The sequence below is a fragment of the Onychomys torridus genome, chromosome 22 (genome assembly GCF_903995425.1).
Source record: "Onychomys torridus chromosome 22, mOncTor1.1, whole genome shotgun sequence".
Lineage (NCBI taxonomy): Eukaryota > Metazoa > Chordata > Mammalia > Rodentia > Cricetidae > Onychomys > Onychomys torridus.
In genome coordinates, this window is record NC_050464.1 from 38,371,351 (window position 1) to 38,387,957 (window position 16,607).

At 54.1% G+C, this 16,607-nt stretch overlaps 1 protein-coding gene across 1 annotated transcript in view; it reads right to left on the reverse strand.

Moving 5' to 3' along the window:
- Fam222a (family with sequence similarity 222 member A) overlaps positions 1 to 16,607 on the reverse strand; it is a 46,349-nt gene continuing 29,742 nt past the window's right edge. The window contains exon 3 of the mRNA XM_036172491.1: positions 1 to 2,454. Coding sequence (XP_036028384.1) covers positions 1,184 to 2,454 — 1,271 coding nt within the window. The 3' untranslated portion in view covers positions 1 to 1,183. The remainder of the gene's footprint in view (positions 2,455 to 16,607) is intronic.

The following is a 16,607-nucleotide window of genomic DNA, read 5'->3' on the forward strand; positions in this document are numbered from 1 at the left end:
TCTCTTCGTTTTTAAAACAATATAGTGCAGGCTGCACTTCTCACAGTAGAATATAATGGTCAATTTTAGTATAAAAAAAACATTCTCAGAGATTTGTAAATGCACTTAGTGCTTGGACAGGCCTTGGAGAGATATGGTACCGCTTCCAGAGCGAGCGCCTGGGGGCCGGGCTGGGGCCAGGGACTGCAGGCCTTGACTTCTTGGGTTTATCTACCAACCCCCCACCCACCCACCCCCCACAGCAGTGCAGGCCAGGCCTGGGGGTTGGGGGGTGCAGAATAGGAGCTGGATTGGGTATTCCAGTTCTAGCCAGTAGGTCACCCTCTCACTAGTTCCCAGGAGACCCCACACTGGAAGAAGAGAAGATCCTCTGTGTGAACAGAGTCCGAATTTACAGGCCCCTTGCTAGCCCCTGTGACATCTTTGTGCGAATAGGAAAATGGTGTCCCTTCCTCGAAATGCAGACAACTGTAATAAATATACAAGTCTAGGATGCAAGGGGAGTCTCCCTGGGCAACGTGCCCTTGTGCAGTGCACCAGCTGTTCCCAGCAGCCCTATAAGGTGTATTGGAGGGAACAGAGAAGAGGCTGGTCCAGGGTGTAGAGAGTAGGGTGGGATGTGATTCCTATTAGGAAGGATGAGGAGGGGAGAGTCAGGAAGAACAGGGGGCTGGTAGTCCTGAGGCCTCTAGGAGTCTGGAGTCAGAGTAGTCTTTACCTGGATTAGATGGTGGGGGGGTGGGGCACTTTGGATCCAGGGACTTCCTATGGATCCCTTCTGCTCCTTTTGTGAGAGACTAGGGAATTGTGGGTAGAGACCCAGTGTGTGACTCGTGCTGACTGGAACACCCCTGGTCTGAGCGCCTCTGCTGGAGCCCCAGAAGGAACTTTCTGTCTGCAGAAGGTCCTCTTTCCCTGCCTCAGTGGAGGAAGGATGGGCCTTGCAGGCAGCCCTGGACCCTCCCTGCTTCCTGGGGCAGCAAGTTGGGGGAGAAGCCCTGGTATGTGAGGTCAACCTGCCTGCCTACCGAAGCGTGGAGGGTAACCAGCCTGGCTTCCCTGTGGACACATGGCCACAGGGCAAGGTGGGATGCCCTGCTGGCTTCCTGCGCTGTGCTGTGGCCTGCCAACCCCCAGCACCCTGTCCATCTGTCCATCAGTCCACGTGCCCGCAGGGCAGACCTTATCTGTAGACAGGTAGGCGGATGTGGGCGTGCTGGTGGTCCAGCAGCCGGGGCACGGCCACCGTCTCATATCCCTTGCCCAGCATCTGCTCTTTGATACAGGGTGGCCGGATGTCATTGATGAGATACTCCAGCGACTGGAGGCTGCTGCTCAGCACCGCTGTATTGCACACACTCTTGCTGGCCAGGCCCGAGAGTGTGTCGGCGGGAGGCCCGGCTAGCTCCCTGGCAGCTCCTGGCCCCAGCTCTGTCACTACTGCAGCTGCCGCTGGGTTGTAGCAGTCGCTAGTTGGTGTCACCAGAACACTGTTCCAGGGGGCAGCGAAGTACTGACCCATGGTGAAGCCGGTGGGCAGTCCCACGCCACAGTTGTGGGGCGACCCGTTGGCCCTCTCGAACGCCCGCCCGCCACAAGTCTCAGGGGACTTGCTGGTTACAGAGCTGCTACCGTAGGCTCGAAGTGGCTGGGGTGGGGGTGGCTTCTGGGGCCACAGCAGGTAATCCAGGCCACCTTCTGCATACCCTGCAGGCTTGGTGGTCCCAGCCAGTGTCAGGGCTGATGTGGCTCCCTGGCTCAGTTCTGTGCCTTTCCGGCAGTCCGGCAGACCGGCTGTGGCCGAGTAAGCCATGCTAGGAAAGCTGGGCACTGGGCCATGCTTGGCTGGACTGGGGTGGGGCACAGCCACGCCCTGACAGGCGCTTGGTGCAGCACCCGGGGCCTGGCATTGCTGGTTGAGCTGGCAGAGGAGGCTATGGATAGAGGGCAGGTTGGAGGGTGGCAAGGGCAGGCCCCGGCCCGGCAGAGGGATCACAGAGGTGGCAGTGGCTGCCGCAGGCAGGCTGGGTGGTGGGGCGGGTGCCTCGGGTGGCTTCGGGTAAGCCAAAGGCCCCAGGGTGCTGGGCACCGGGTAGGGTGCGATGCCCACCTGCACGGTGGCCGGTGACAGTTTGGTCCGCTTGCCCTCCACACTCTTAAGCACACTCTTGGTGTGCCCAGCAGGCAGAGCCGAACTAGAGGAGGAGACAGCAGCCTTGACGATGGCCAGCAGGCCCTGGTAGCCGGTGGTGTGCTGGGGGTAGGGGCTGTAGCGCTGGCCGCTGGTGTCATAGCCGTTGACCGTGCGGTTCAGGTGCTTGTGCTGCGGCACTCGGATGTTGGTGGGGAAGATTTTGATGGACAGTGGGCTGTTGGCCACCTTCTCTGCATAGGCATCCAACTCGGCTGGGCTTGGGTAGCGGGCGGAATGCATAGAGCTGGCCACTGACTCGCCTGCAGGGAGACAGAGGCACAGGTGAGTGAGGCTGGCACCCACAACCCCTCACTCCCCTCCAGGGCTCCAGGAGCTGCCCAGGTCCCTTTCTCTCTGGCCCCACACCTCCAACTTTTGAACCAAAGCGTGAGGCGGTAGAGGAAACCACACCCATGTACAAGGTTGAGGTAAAGGCCCCGCCACTCCTCGGCCACAGCCAAGCTTGCCGCTTTGTTTCCTATTTACAACAGGGTCCTGTGTGTGTTCCAGGTTGGCTTCAAACTTGATGCATATATAAGAATGACGGCCGGGCGGTGGTACACGCCTGTAATCCCAGCACTGGGGAGGCAGAGGCAGGTGGATCTCTGTGAGTGTGAGTTCGAGGCCAGCCTGGTCTACAGAGTGAGATCCAGGACAGGCTCCAAAGCTGCAGAGAAAACCTGTCTTGGAAAAAAAAAAATGACCTTGAACTTCTGATCCTTCTGCTCCTCTCTCCCAAGTGCTCAGGTCACAGCTGTGTGCCAGCACGACCTGTTACGCAGTGCCTAGAATTGAACCCAGAGCCTCACGGTGCTAGGCAAGTGCCCTGCCAACTGAGCATCCTCAGCCCTACACCCACTTCCGGCAACATGGACTAGCTGGGCTGGGTGCTCACAGTGGCTGGCCCAGCAATACTGTGTGTGACATTCTAAATATGAGACTTGACCCACTATAGGTGGTCACCACTGTCTTGGCCCTGGGGGAGGCGAGCTGATGGTCCACACACCCCCACTCCTGGCGTCCTGAGCCCTTCTAGACCAGAGCCCAGCCCAGAGCATCCTCTGAGGCAGGGGGACAGGGAGGCACACAGGAAGACCTGGGCTGGTGCTGGCAGGGGCTCAGGTGGAACCCTGGTTATGTGGGGTGAGGTAGCCCTAGGCAAGCTGTCTGCTTAGGTAAGCTTCACTTTCCCCATGTCTGGAATGGGAATAATAATGGTGCCAGTCAGCAGGGTGACCTCAGCAGTGCCTGAGGGGCCCAGTGACGAGTGTCCCGGTGGGTGCCAGGACATCATAACTCCTGGGTGAGCAGCTTCCCCATGCTGAGCCTCCCTTTCCTCATCTATAAAGTAGGGCGATGTTGCTCCGAAGGCCGCCCCTCTGAGGATAGCTGTGAGGAGTGAGCAGGTCCATGTGGAGCAGGCGGTGCAAGAGGAGATCAGTGTTCAAGTCCAGCCCAGGGCAGGGCCTTGTCAGAGAGGGACATACCCTCGAGGTCCTTTCAATTGGAGAGTTCCTATCTGCTCCTCCCAGAGCCCTGGCCTTAGTCTGGATGATGGTTCTCTGTGTTAGGCAGGCTGGCAGCAGCAGTCAGCCTTCCCAGACAGGACTGCCTGGAGCAGCTGGGAGAGGTCAGGCCTGCCAAGGCAGCAGCGCCCGTGTGGCACATCAGGGCGGCTTCTAGCCACACTGAGCACTCCAAACAGTTGGAGAGATGTGCTTGTCATGACTGGGGGTCTGCATACTGGTGGCTTCCAGTAGGTTAGCCCCTCCTGGCTGCCTCACACCCCACAGCACACAGAACAGAACAGGTGTGATCCGCCCAGCCCCACAGGCCAGCAAGGCCCAGGTGCGGCAGGACAGGAAGGGGAGGTGACGACATGGTATGGGGCAGCATCCCTCTATCTCTCAAGCCGTGGGGCCTAACCTGAGCCCAGAAGGTAAGTCCACCCCCGACCCTGCTCCGGGCATCCCCAGCTCCTAAGTGGCCTAAAATAAACTTGGTGTGGAGAATGGAAATGTCACTTTGGCCAACGGGGGAATCTTTCTCTGCGATTGGATTTAAACTACATTATACAAGCAATTTCATGGGCACTTAGCACCGCTCTGAGAGTCCCACAAAAGAGGGACCAGCTCTTCATTTGCCAGCCATAAATCAGCAGTTGCTATAATGAGCCCCAAAATGTCACTTTTATGCAATTTTACAGATGAACAAAACTGGTGAAATTAGCTGTGGAAACCTACCAGACTCAGCAAAAGCAGCTGCCGGAGGAAAAAAAATGATCGCCGTGAGTGTTTTCCTTCCCTTAAACTCCCTTTCCGAGCAAGTGTCTGCCATTGTGGTGTGAAAACTCATTTGTCCTCTGCATTATGCTTTCATTCGGAGTTTATCTTGAGTATCCAATGAGCCACCAACTGTGAAAATGATTAAATCTACAAAATCTATCTAATGGATGGAATAAATTAGGTGTTCAAACCTTAAGAAAGGGGAGGAAATGCCTGCTTCCCTGGTCTTCTTACCAAAAGAGGGCGCACCTCGCCCTCATCTGGTCAGTGGGCATCCTGCAGGTGGAGAGGGGGTCGGTCGGGATACAGAGCCTCAGGGCCAGCACTGGCTAGGTACAGGCTCTGCAGTCACCTGAGTGGCTTGTGGACAGAGGGCCACACAACTGTGAGGGGGCGGGGGAGGCATCCCTGTGGTGTACGTAGGGATAGGTGTGACGTGTGGCAGCCAGCCTGGAGACCTGCCTCCTTAATGATTCTGACCAGCTGGCACTCAAGCCCCTGCAGTCCCCAGGACCCACACAGGCCAGGGTTGACCTGTATAACCAGTAGGACCCTGTGGAAGGAAACATGGTTTTCTGCAGTCTGGCTCTCACACAACACCCAGTCACACACGGACCTTGGAGAGGTCTATGGGGATGAATAGAGAGAGGCCTTGGACATGTGAGTCTTGCTCAGCCCCGGCTGAGCCTCCTGAGGGACCCCGAGTAGACCCTCAGCCAAGCAGCCCTTGGGTTTCCAAGTCCCATCAGCCACAGGGTGTCGTCACCTGATACATGGTAAGATGACACACAGGTCTCTATTTTGTAGGTGAAGAGGTCAGAGGTTACAGCCAGCCACGGGCAGGGCTAGGTCAATCTGTCTTCTGGGTCACCATCACTCCACCCCAGGCAGCCCCTGGCGGGGCTGGGGCATGTCTGAGGGCCACCCTCATGAACCATCCATCATCCAGCTGCTCAGGGCTAGTGGTTGGTGAGCGTCTTTCAGGCCAGGGCAACGGCAAGGCTGGATCTGCCATCACTGGCCTGGTTTAGTCATGGGCTCCACATACGCCTTTGAAATGGTATCCTCACTTAAAGCCTTGTTTTCTGGCTACATCCGAGTGCTTCAAACACAGCCTGTTCTGCAGTAGACCTGGCTTGGGACCCTAGGCTACTTGGCTCCTGGGCCCAAATTGGCAAAGTCCCTGTCACAAGTGCGCATACCATCTCGCGGTCTGGTAAACCCAGGGCCATAGGGAATAGGGAAAGGTCCTCTGGAGGGGCTGGGGAGCTCTGTGACAGTGGGTTCCTTAGGTGAGGATAAGGGGGAGGGTACATGGCCCCCACTGGGAAAGCCCAGCATCCCTCCCCCTCCCCGTTCCAGCTGGTTTTTTTTTTTTTTTTTTGGAATCTCAGTGGCATCTGTCATCGCTGAAGGGGTCACGGTAGACGACTGGAGCTGGACTTGAGACTCAAGGCTTTAGCCATGGCTTGTGCACTGCTGAGGCTCCACTACCCACAGGACGCAGTAGACACATGAGCCTATCCATTCTGGACCCTGGCCACTGCTCTGTCTGCCAGTGAGCGAAGAAGCCAGCACCCCAGATGGAGGTGGCAGGCAGTAACAAGCTCCAGAAACAGACAGGATGGTGGCAGGTTGACAGGGCTTGGTGATGACGTCCACATTCTTGGGCACGTCTCCCATAAATAGTGGTATCTGGTTCCCCCTCGTTTGGTATGACCCTGGATCAGTGGCTTCATTATATTGAGAAGAATGTAGTGTGGGTGAGCAGGGGAGTGGCGCTAAGTGACTTTCATGAGGTTACTTTTTTTTTAAAGACAGGGTCTCTCTATGTAGCCCTAGCTGTCCTGGAACTTACTATGTGGACCTCACAAAACTTCTCACAGAGATCCACCTGTTTCCGCCTCCCGGGTGCTGGGATTAAAGGTGTGCGCCGCCACTCATGGTGACTTAGTCTAAGGCCATGTGACTGCCACTTGGGTCCAGCTGTGTGGCAAGGCCACAGACAGGTATATCTCGAGTTCAGAAGACCCTCAGTGCTTCTCCCTCCATCCCCGGGAACATCATGGGGCAGCTTCTCACTGTCGTGTCCGGGGCATAGTGGCTGCTTGGGCCTGACTCCTGGGATAGTCTGACATGCTGCCCTGGGAATCAGCAGTGAGGCCCAGTGGACGGAATGGTCGGCTGGAAGGGCTTGTGGCTTGGACCCAGTGGTCAGTGAGGAAGCAACCTTTGACGGAGAGGGGGAGCCATACAGGCTCTGGGCAGAGGGGTCAGCAACCCGGAGTTGGGTGTTGGAAACTGAAACATCCCGGCCACTGTGGCCATCTGGTGTGTGCTCCCTGTAATAAGTTCCCATCCATTATGACTGGGGTATAAAATAGTCCCCTGGAGGCCCCATGTGTTGAAGGCTTGGTGCCTGTGGCTGGTGCACTAACAGGTTAACCCACCGATGTGTTCATCTTCAGTTGACCATGAGGTAGGCCTGGCTGTGTGTGGCGACTGGGGTATGCCTTTGAGTATGGGTAGTAGGCGGGACGGACAGGCCAGCTGAGCACAGGTGGGCTTCTAAACCCCGGGTCTGCCGTGTGTGACCTCTGTGCCGCTGCCCCTCTCCAAGCCGCCAGTAAATTGGCCTTATACTGCTCGAGCCCCGGAGGGTCTTGGGAGCACAGGACGGACCTTCTTGGTGTCCTTGGCCCAGGCCGGTGTTGACAGTGACTTTTTTTGGAGCTCTGGTGTGACACTCCCACTCAGTGCCTCTGTCAAAGCCTTCACTAAAAATGTGCTGTTCCAGGCAACAGTGGAGGTGCTGGCCACCTGACCCAGACTTGCCTCTGCAGCCTCCTTCCTCTCCCGTGACAGGCCCTGAAGGCACACAGTGTCACACAGTGTTATGCTTTCCCCTGGGTCAGCTGCTGTGCCCTTGCGAGGAAGCTTTGGAGGAGGGCCCGATGCTCAGGTGCTCAGGAAAGGTTAGGCGGGCAGGGTTAGCATCCAGAAAGGGTGACCCGGGCTGCTTCTCCCTGCTTAGCTCTCCCCCAATCCATCTCCATCCAGGAAGCCCCCATTAACGGCTTGTCTGGAGATTTAAAAGGCTGGCAGGAAGTGCCGGGCGAGCTGTCGCCGCTATTAAGTTAATGTTATGGGCCTTTTACAGGTGCGTTAAATAGACGCGGTTATTAACGAGTATATTAAGCCAATTAAAACCAGCCCTCTGAGTGGGGTTTAATGTTGCCTCAGGGAGATGAGAGGGCTTCACTGCACTTGCTAGCAGCGGCGGAGGCGGGCAGGGGAGGAGGGCGGGGCTCCGCTGTGGGGACCACAGAGTGGAGAAGCTAAGTGGTGGAGTTGGGTCACGGGCACCTTGACTGTGCAGACCTCAGGCAGCCTGAGTTCTGCACAGTATGGGTTGCAACGCGATGCTTGCTCGAGGGAGCGTGGGGAGCCGCCATCCCAGAATTCCCGGCCCTGTGCTCCAGATGCCCTGCAGGAAGTGGCCTAGGGGCGAGCTGTTTTGTGAGGTGTGTACTGTAAAGAAACAGGGCTTTGGGAGGGCAGGCACCTGCTCAGGAGCCTGGGGCTGGGGGCAGTATACTTAGAACTGGGTCCTCCCCAGGTGGCCCAGCCCCCGCTCCTGACTCATGGGCACATGCCCTGGAGCAGTAGTTCCAGGGGAACCTCGGACTTCTGGGTACAGGAGGGTGCTAGCTGTCATTCTCCCACAGACGTGGGAGAGGGGCGATGGCGTCAGCAAGATTACTTCCTCTCTTCCGGCCAGCCCCTGCCTCTCCACAAGGGATCAGGAAGTCCTAGGGCACCACCCTTCATCTGCATTCCCCTTCACTGTGACACCATGCCCTTGGAGGTGGCAGCCTCCTGAATGCTCAATTAACGTGACACTAATTAGCTGGTGGCACCAGCAGAATGCCTAATGAGGCCGCTCGGGGTTGGGGGGGGGGTGTCAACTGGGCAGGGGAGAACAGCTGTTTTCTGGTCTTTATTGGGAAGGACTCAAGCAGTCGCTGGGATGGATGGATGGATGGCTGCTTGGCACCGTGCTGGCTGTCCCAGGGACCCCAATCTGCTGGACGTACTGACCCCTGGTGGTCGACCAGAGGATCAGACCCTGGATAATTCCAGGCGTGCTCTGTTAAAGGCTGGGGACCTCCCGGGGTGTGTGTGTGTGTGTGTGTGTGTGTGTGTGTGTGTGTGTGCGCGCGCACACACACAGCTCTCCAGCCTATCTCTTGGAGCAGAGGACGATGATGACATGGGAGAACATTCTGATGCTCAAACACATGGATGAAGCCACTAGGTCTAATCAGGGGACATCCTGCACATACTGCAACAGGCAGTCACCCCACCCTCAGGCCCTCCTCACCCCCAGACTAGTTGGAGCCCCCGAGGTGGCCTCTGTGTCACCTCCATCCTTCCCCATCCTAACGTGCCTGTCCCTCACCTGAGCCTCACGATCTCTTACTTGCCCCTCAGCCTGGCTGTTTCGCCTGTCCATCTATGACGCTCTAATCTGCACCGTCCACACAAGGGGCAGCCTGACTCGTCCCTGCCAGGCCAGGCCTGCTTCTCCAGGTCTCATGCCCTTTGCCCACTACCAGACCCCTACTTCCTTTCAGTTCTATTTCTATATGCTCACATTTCAGAAAAGAAAATTAAATGCTAGGGCTGAGGGTGTAGCTCAAGCCATGTAGCCATTGCCGAACATGCACAAGGCCCTGGGTTCTATCCCCGGCCCTGGGAGAAATAACACACAGAAACAAACCTTAATTCTGTTTAAAACAGCTTCAAAAACAATAGGAACAAACTTTAACAGAACAAGGTGATCCACAAGTGACAGAATGTTGTTGAAAGAAATCACTTAGTAAATGGGAAGATAGTCCATGTTCACGGACTGGGAGACTCAGGATGGCAGCTGGCTGCCTTGTAGAAACTAAGAATCTTGTCCTGAAATTCTGGGACTCCAGAAACGTCCAAGCAATTTCTAATTCCGAAGCTTAATGAAAAGTTAAAATCATCGGGTACCACTGTGGGTACCAGGCATAAAAAGAGAGGCACCAACAAGTCAGGGGACAAACTCACATACCCACCCAGTAGGGAGAAATCGGCCTTTTCAGTGACTGGTATCGAAGACAGCTAGATAGCTAGATATCGGTGATAACTAGACAGCTGCATTCAAAACAATGAGGTTGGATCATTTCCATATACAAAGATCAACTCAAAATTGTAATCAGAGCCGGGAGGTGGTGGTGCACACCTTTAATCCCAGCACTTGGGAGGCAGAGCCAGGAGGATCTCTGTGAGTTCGAGGCCAGCCTGGGCTACAGAGCGAGATCCAAAGCCACACAGAGAAACCCTGTCTCGAAAAACAAACAACAAAAATTGTAGTCAGAGACTTACACAGAAAAGCTAAAACTTTTCAAAAACCTTTTTTTATTCATTTGTTATAGGTGGGGGGTGGAGAGCAAGCTCCATGTGTGCACAGGGATGACAACTCTTTCCACCGTGTGGGTCCTGGGCATCAACTTGGGTCCTCAGACTTGGTGGCAGGCGCCTCCAACCCCTGCACTGTCTCATTGGCCTGAAGACGACAGAGACGCTCAGAAGAAAACCCAGGAGGCCACCACACAACAGCTCGGGTCCTATGGAACCTTGCATGACACATAGCGATGGCCATGACATCGCCAGAACGAAACAGTCTGGTGCGTCAAAGGGGGATCGGGAAGTGTGAGGGATGCACATTGCATGACGGGAGAGGATTCTTGCAAATCACGCACACACGAAACAGGACCAGGGCCCTGGATACCCCGAGGGAAAAGGCAAGTCACAGAGTTCAAAGAGGAGCTGCACAGACATTTCTTCAAAGAACATACATGAAAGCCAGTAAGCTCATGAAACGGATCCAAAGCACTCCGAGACACTAATAACGACAGAGGGTAGCTGGCTGTGGGCATATGCCTATAGCCCCGGCACCTGGGAGGCTGAGAACTGCTGTCATTTTGAGGCTTGCTTGGGCTGCAGAGGGAGACCCCATCTCCAAACAGAACATCGTGGGGCTGGAACTTGGGTCCTCAAGCATGCAGGGGAAGCACATACGGGCAGCTCTCTTCCCCAGCCCCGCCACCAGGGACGTTTTGTTAGAACAGTCTCGCTGCCGCTTCATGTTAAGTGACACCTGGCTGTGTGGCCTGTAAGGTCTGCACGGCAAGTCCACAGCCTCTGTCGTAGAAGTCAGTTTACAGCCACGCTCCTGCTCAAGGTGCCTTCTCCCAGACGTCCTATGTCTGACCCCGACACGTGTTCATTTTCTTCTGCTGCCTGGCTGGCTACTCGAACCCCCTGACCTGTGCACAGGCAGTGCGGCCTGGGGTCTTTACCCCACCATGTTCCAGGCCCTTAGGTTCCCTGGCCGTGAGTCTGACTGGATTTTCCAGATGGAGGAAGGGTATGAGCCCAGCACACCACACCCCCTCAGGAAGGGCACGGTGAGTCTGAGGCATTGCCCCTGATAGTTTCCCTTTTACATTTTTATTTTGACAGAGGGAAGGCAACATATGTCGAGGACAGAGGACAACTTCCAAAAGTCAGTTCTAGCCGGGCGGTGGCGGCGCACACACCTTTAATCCCAGCACTGGGGAGGCAGAGCCAGGCGGATCTCTGTGAATTTCGAGACCAGCCTGGGCTACAGAGTGAGTTCCAGGACAGACACCAAAACTATACAGAGACACCCTGTCTCAAAAAAACCAAAAGAAAAAAGTCAGTTTTCTCCCTACCATGGGGGTCCCAAGAATTGAACTCAGGTCATCAGGCTTGGCAGCAAGCGCCTTTACCTGCTGAGCCATCTTGCCGGCCTCTTCTGTGGTTAGAACCAGTGGCCCCTGTCTAAATGCTAGTGGTTCCAAGTTCACTGGGGCAGAAACCCCAATTGGTGGGTCACAGGGGATTCCCAGTGGTAGGGAAGGGCAAGAGTAGGGCTGAAAGTCTACCTGCTCTTGAGTTACATGCCCTTCAGTGTTTCTCGGCCAAGGCGAGGAGCAGGGGTGGGGAATGTCCTACGCTGCTGTAGACAGAGGTGCTGGGGGTCGGGAAGATGGCAGGCAAAGGTTTGGAATTGGCTGCCTACCCCAATGGTTCTCCTTCCCTTCTTATCCCCATGTCATAGTGACCAGTCCCTCTCCTAAAGTTGCAAACGTGCCCTGTGGTGGGGTCCAGCTGGGACCTGACCCCTTAGATCCATCCATCTCAGTTCCTGGTCTGGCACAAGCTATCCAGGGCTCTCAGGCAGCTGCCCATCCCCCCCACAGTGCTCTTGAGCACAGCAGAGCCCCGGTCCCTGCATCCACCCCACCAGCCACACAGCAGAACTCTTTGGGGTTCTCTGCAGAGCCGGTATTTTTAGTAGGTGCACAACTCAGCTTGTATGTCAACAACTGCAATGAGAAAGTCAGATATCTGTTAGCCAGTGAGGTCCTGCATGGCTGAGACACGGGTTTCTATAGCGATGATCAGGTCTGGCTTGGGACTCTGGCCAGCTGGGAAGCTTAGCTCTTGGGCCTAAGGGAGGGGAGGGGACACACACACTCTGTTCTTTCTTTTCAGGTCACTTTCTTCAGTCACCTAGGATAGGCCACCCCAGCCAGCCAGGCAGGCCACAGCCTGCCCTGTCCTCAGCTCTTTTTTAAAAGATTTATTTATTTATTACATATACAGCATGTGTGACTACGGGCCAGAAGAAGGCACCAGATCTCATTACAGATGGTTGTGAGCCACCATGTGGTTGCTGGGAATTGAACTCAGGACCTCTGGAAGAGCAATCAGTGCTCTTAACTACTGAGCCATCTCTCCAGCCCCTGTCCTCAGCTCTTAAGAGATGTAACCTGTGGCCATTTCTGGTCCCTTAGGTATATTCTGAGCACATGTGGCACCTGGTTCTTGTCATAGTTCTTTAAGTCAGGCAACTGCTATCCCCTCCTGCAAGAGAAGGACAGGGTCTAAAGCTGGCTCCCTCAACCCCTGGATCTTTTGATGTGACCCATCACAGGTGGCCAGAGCTAGACTTTTTCCATCCACCTCATCTGACTCTTTGCTTTATAGAAGGGTCATAGGTCCTAGGAGACTGATCAACTTGTCCAAGACCTTCCTACCCTGGTGGTAACCCGGCTTGGGCCAAAGCTCAGGCCAGCCCCTCCACTCTGAGCTTTGCTTGGGCCAAAAGAGATGAGAAGGCTCCTCAGCTATCAGCCATACCTAGAAGGAGAAGGCAGGAGCCTGACCCAGGTGTCAGGGTGGGGCTGGCAGCAGAGCCTGGGACATAATTCACTCATCCCCTTCCTTGCTCTCCATGTGCTCCTCGGTCCCACCAGACCTGGCGTCCTTTCTGGTAGGTAGAGAGGTGTGGAAGACCAGAGCAAGAAGCAGCAGGCCTTCGATGCCCTCTGTACTCTCCTGCCCCAGCCCACAGCAAGGGAATGCAGCCGCGGCCTAACTAGGCATGCTGGTCCATACCTACGCTCCCAGCACTTGGGAGACAGAGGCAGGAGGATTGCCAGGAGTTTATGGCCAAAAACCTGGACTACACGATGAGACCCTATCTAAGAACAAGGACAGATGCTGTGAGAGCTAGGCCCTCTTTGAAGAACTGAACTGACTAAAAACATCCCAGACGCCCGACCAGCGGTGTCTAAATGGGCCACTCCCACTGTGCAGGGTGCACATAGCTGCTCAGGCCCAAATGCAAACAAAGATGCCTGCTGTAAAGATCAGGTGAGGTGGGGGGTAAAAACTGCAGGAAAGCCGTGAGGCGCTGAGCTAGCATCATGCACTCCTCAAGTCAGGGGACACCCTAGATACAAAGCCTAAGTCCCTCTCCTAGTGACGGAGAGGTGCCTGGGACACACTTGGAAGGGAGCACAGGACACATCCACAGTCACACAGTCATGCCCCACCTGCTCTGCAGCCCGGGAGCGATGGAGGAGAAGTATATGTACCTGGGACACCCTGGAAGACAGCCAGGACATGGCCTCAGCTTTTCTGAACCATAAACTTCCTGCAAACAGCCAGGCAGAACAAACTCACTTCCTCCAGAGGTAAGGCACGTTGAACAAGCATCAGACCTCATCGAAATAAAGCTCGGGCAAGGTCACGGTTGATATCAAAACTACATCTCAAGGGAAGACTGTCGCCATAGAAGAGATGGCGGTGACCGCCCAGGGCTTCGTGGATTTAGACTGCAGGGAAAACATGCAACAGCAACTGTGTAGTAAAGCAGAAACACAATGCAGCTTTGACGAGGAGAGAGCAGTCTGCAATGTGCAGGGGGGGGGGGGGGGGGAGGAGGAAGGAAAGCTAGGAGCCTGGCTTAGAGGCCATGGTCCCAGGAAAGGGGTACAAACAGGTCAACCCAAGACAGGTTGGTAAAGCAACTGGATACAGAGGACATCTAAGTTTGAAAACAAGGGTACAGGGGTGGAGTGAGATGGGTGCAGGGCAGCATGAAGTTTCATTTTCTTTAACTCTCTCAAATAGAGATACAAGGGACGGAGCATTTGCAAGGCCGGAAATCGGGACTATGGGTTACCTGAGGCCGCCCAGCAGCACACTGGAGGCCAGCTAACTTCAAACGATGGAATGTAAAACTAACATGTTGGTGAACTGATCCCACTGCTTGAGGACACAGTTGAAGAACACCAGGAACTGTGATAACACCTCAGAGAGGCTGGGTGCGGGAATGAGGGGCCAGTTACACCACAGTGCCATTCTCCTCTTTACTAGTGGGGACCAGAAGATGCGATTTGCAGCTGCTGAGGTGGCAAACTGCAGAATGTATCAATTCCATCATTTTCTTCAGGGGAACTCACACACACACAGTCAGAAACACAACTTGGCTCGGTCTGTAAAGCATCTGCCTTGCGGACGTGAGCACTTGGGTCTAGATCCTTGGCCGTACGTGAAGGGTAGGCAGAGAGACGAGAGGATCCTTGGGGTGCCTGGGCATCCAGCTTTGCCGGGTTTAGAGAGAGATGATGGGGAACAGTAGAAGGCACACCCCCAGAAGTAGTAAAGGGGAAGGGGTTGTGTTTGGATCACAAAGCTTAATCCAGCTCCACAGCCTGAGAGTCCTATCAAAGTAACCCAGAGGACTGGCGAAGGTGTCAGGAAAAACATGGGTTAAAATCTCATCCAGTCCCCAAAGTGTTAAATACTTTTGAAAGCTTTACTTCCCATGAAGGTTTACAGCACTAATATCTGCACATTAAACAGCACTAGTATCATAATGGATTCTACAAGAAGAAACAGCCTGGAACTCATTAGCAGAGGGCATCTAGCTCCTTATCCAGGTTGACGCAGAGGAGAATGAGGGTGTCTGTGCGGCAAACCCTGAATCCTAAGACAGGCTCACCTTCAAAGTTCTCATTGAAAAAACCAAACAAACCAAAGGTTACTTTGTATCACAAAGGACTGCAGACAAGATCTGGTATTTTTTGAGTGGTATGTCCTTAGATACAAAAAACTTCAATAAATTTTTAGGGGCATCTCAACTCTCTCTCTTCTCTCTCTCTCTCTCTCTCTCTCTCTCTCTCTCTCTCTCTCACACACACACACACACACACACACACACACACACACACACACACACACACACCCTCAGATGGACAGGCAAGGCTTAGGAAAAAGGATAAAGAAAAAAATCAGAAGCAACACTGTAAAACAACTAGAAAGTAAAATTCAAAATACTTTGTAGACTTTTCCTTAACAAAACAAAACAAAACAAAAACAAAACAAACAAACAAACAAACAAACAAAAACCCATTGCAGAGCATGCAAGATGGCTCAGAGGGTAAAGGAACTGCTGCCAGAGCTGAGTTCCATCCTTGGGACCCACACGGTGGAAGGAGAGAGCCGACTTCTGCAGTCTGTCCTCTGACCTCCACCCACGAGCTGTGCCGTCCATTATTTCTCTCACACAGATAAATGGAATTTTTAAAAAAGTGAAAAACCAAAAAGATTTAAGTCTCTAACTCGAAAAAAAAATAACTTCAAAAAGCAGGAAGATTTTAATAAAGAGAGAAGCATAAATCCATAAATTAGAATCCCTAAAAGGGTAATATTACTAATAATGCTGTAGATTGATCTTTAGGGGACGGCTGTAGATCCCATCATTAGCTAATGTAATCAAGGACGGGGACGAGGCTAGGAGATGGCTCAGCAAAGTGCCTGTGGGCCTTAGAACCCACCTAAGACGAACACGGTGACACATGACTAGCCCCCCACATACCCCCACACTGGGGAACCCAAACAGCCCCGCCCCATGCCTGGGGCTCACCCGCAGCCAAGCCAGCCCACGGGGAGACTGTCTCCGCCAAGGGCGGGACCCTGCGGTTGTCCTCTGGCCCCTACACCGGTGCATAAACCTGCACACATAAAAACAGAAAATAGCCGGCGTCGCGATGATCCAATTACACTATACTACTATGCTCATCCCTATGTCACCTCATCGAAAAACCTGGATCAAATTATGTTAAAAATTCTGTAACAGACCCTTTCAAGGATCCGGAGAATAATTAAAACCATTACTAGAGAAGAAACAGCGAGCAGCGTGAAAAGGCCACCGGCCCCACCCGGCGCGCACTGGTTTAGTTTTACCCCGGAACTGAGCAAGCTTTACAACAGACAATTCCGATTAACTGTCACCCAGCGCAGGGACACAGGGAAGGCTACAGATGGCACTAGCCGACAGGAAACGAATTGTTCGGATGTGGGGCGTGGGAGCAGGGTTAGGGCTCCACTCCAAGACCCTGTCTTAAGGAAGGTTGAAACACTGTCTTTCTAATTAAGGTAAGACTCTCAAATAACAGATCCACTCCTAAAGGATGTTATAAAGAGCGATTCCCCAATGACCACATGGGGTTCAAACAGAAATCAAGGATACGTCAACACGAAGGCGTCCAGTGACGACATCGCTCATAACCTGCAAAGCCATCCATCTGCAAGTGTCCCAACCCCCATTCTTGATCAAATGCTCCTTTCACGGTATTTCCTTGGCAGGGCAATCGGAGCACACAGTATTCTTGGGAAGAATGTCAACAGTCACACAGTCAACCCTATTCAAC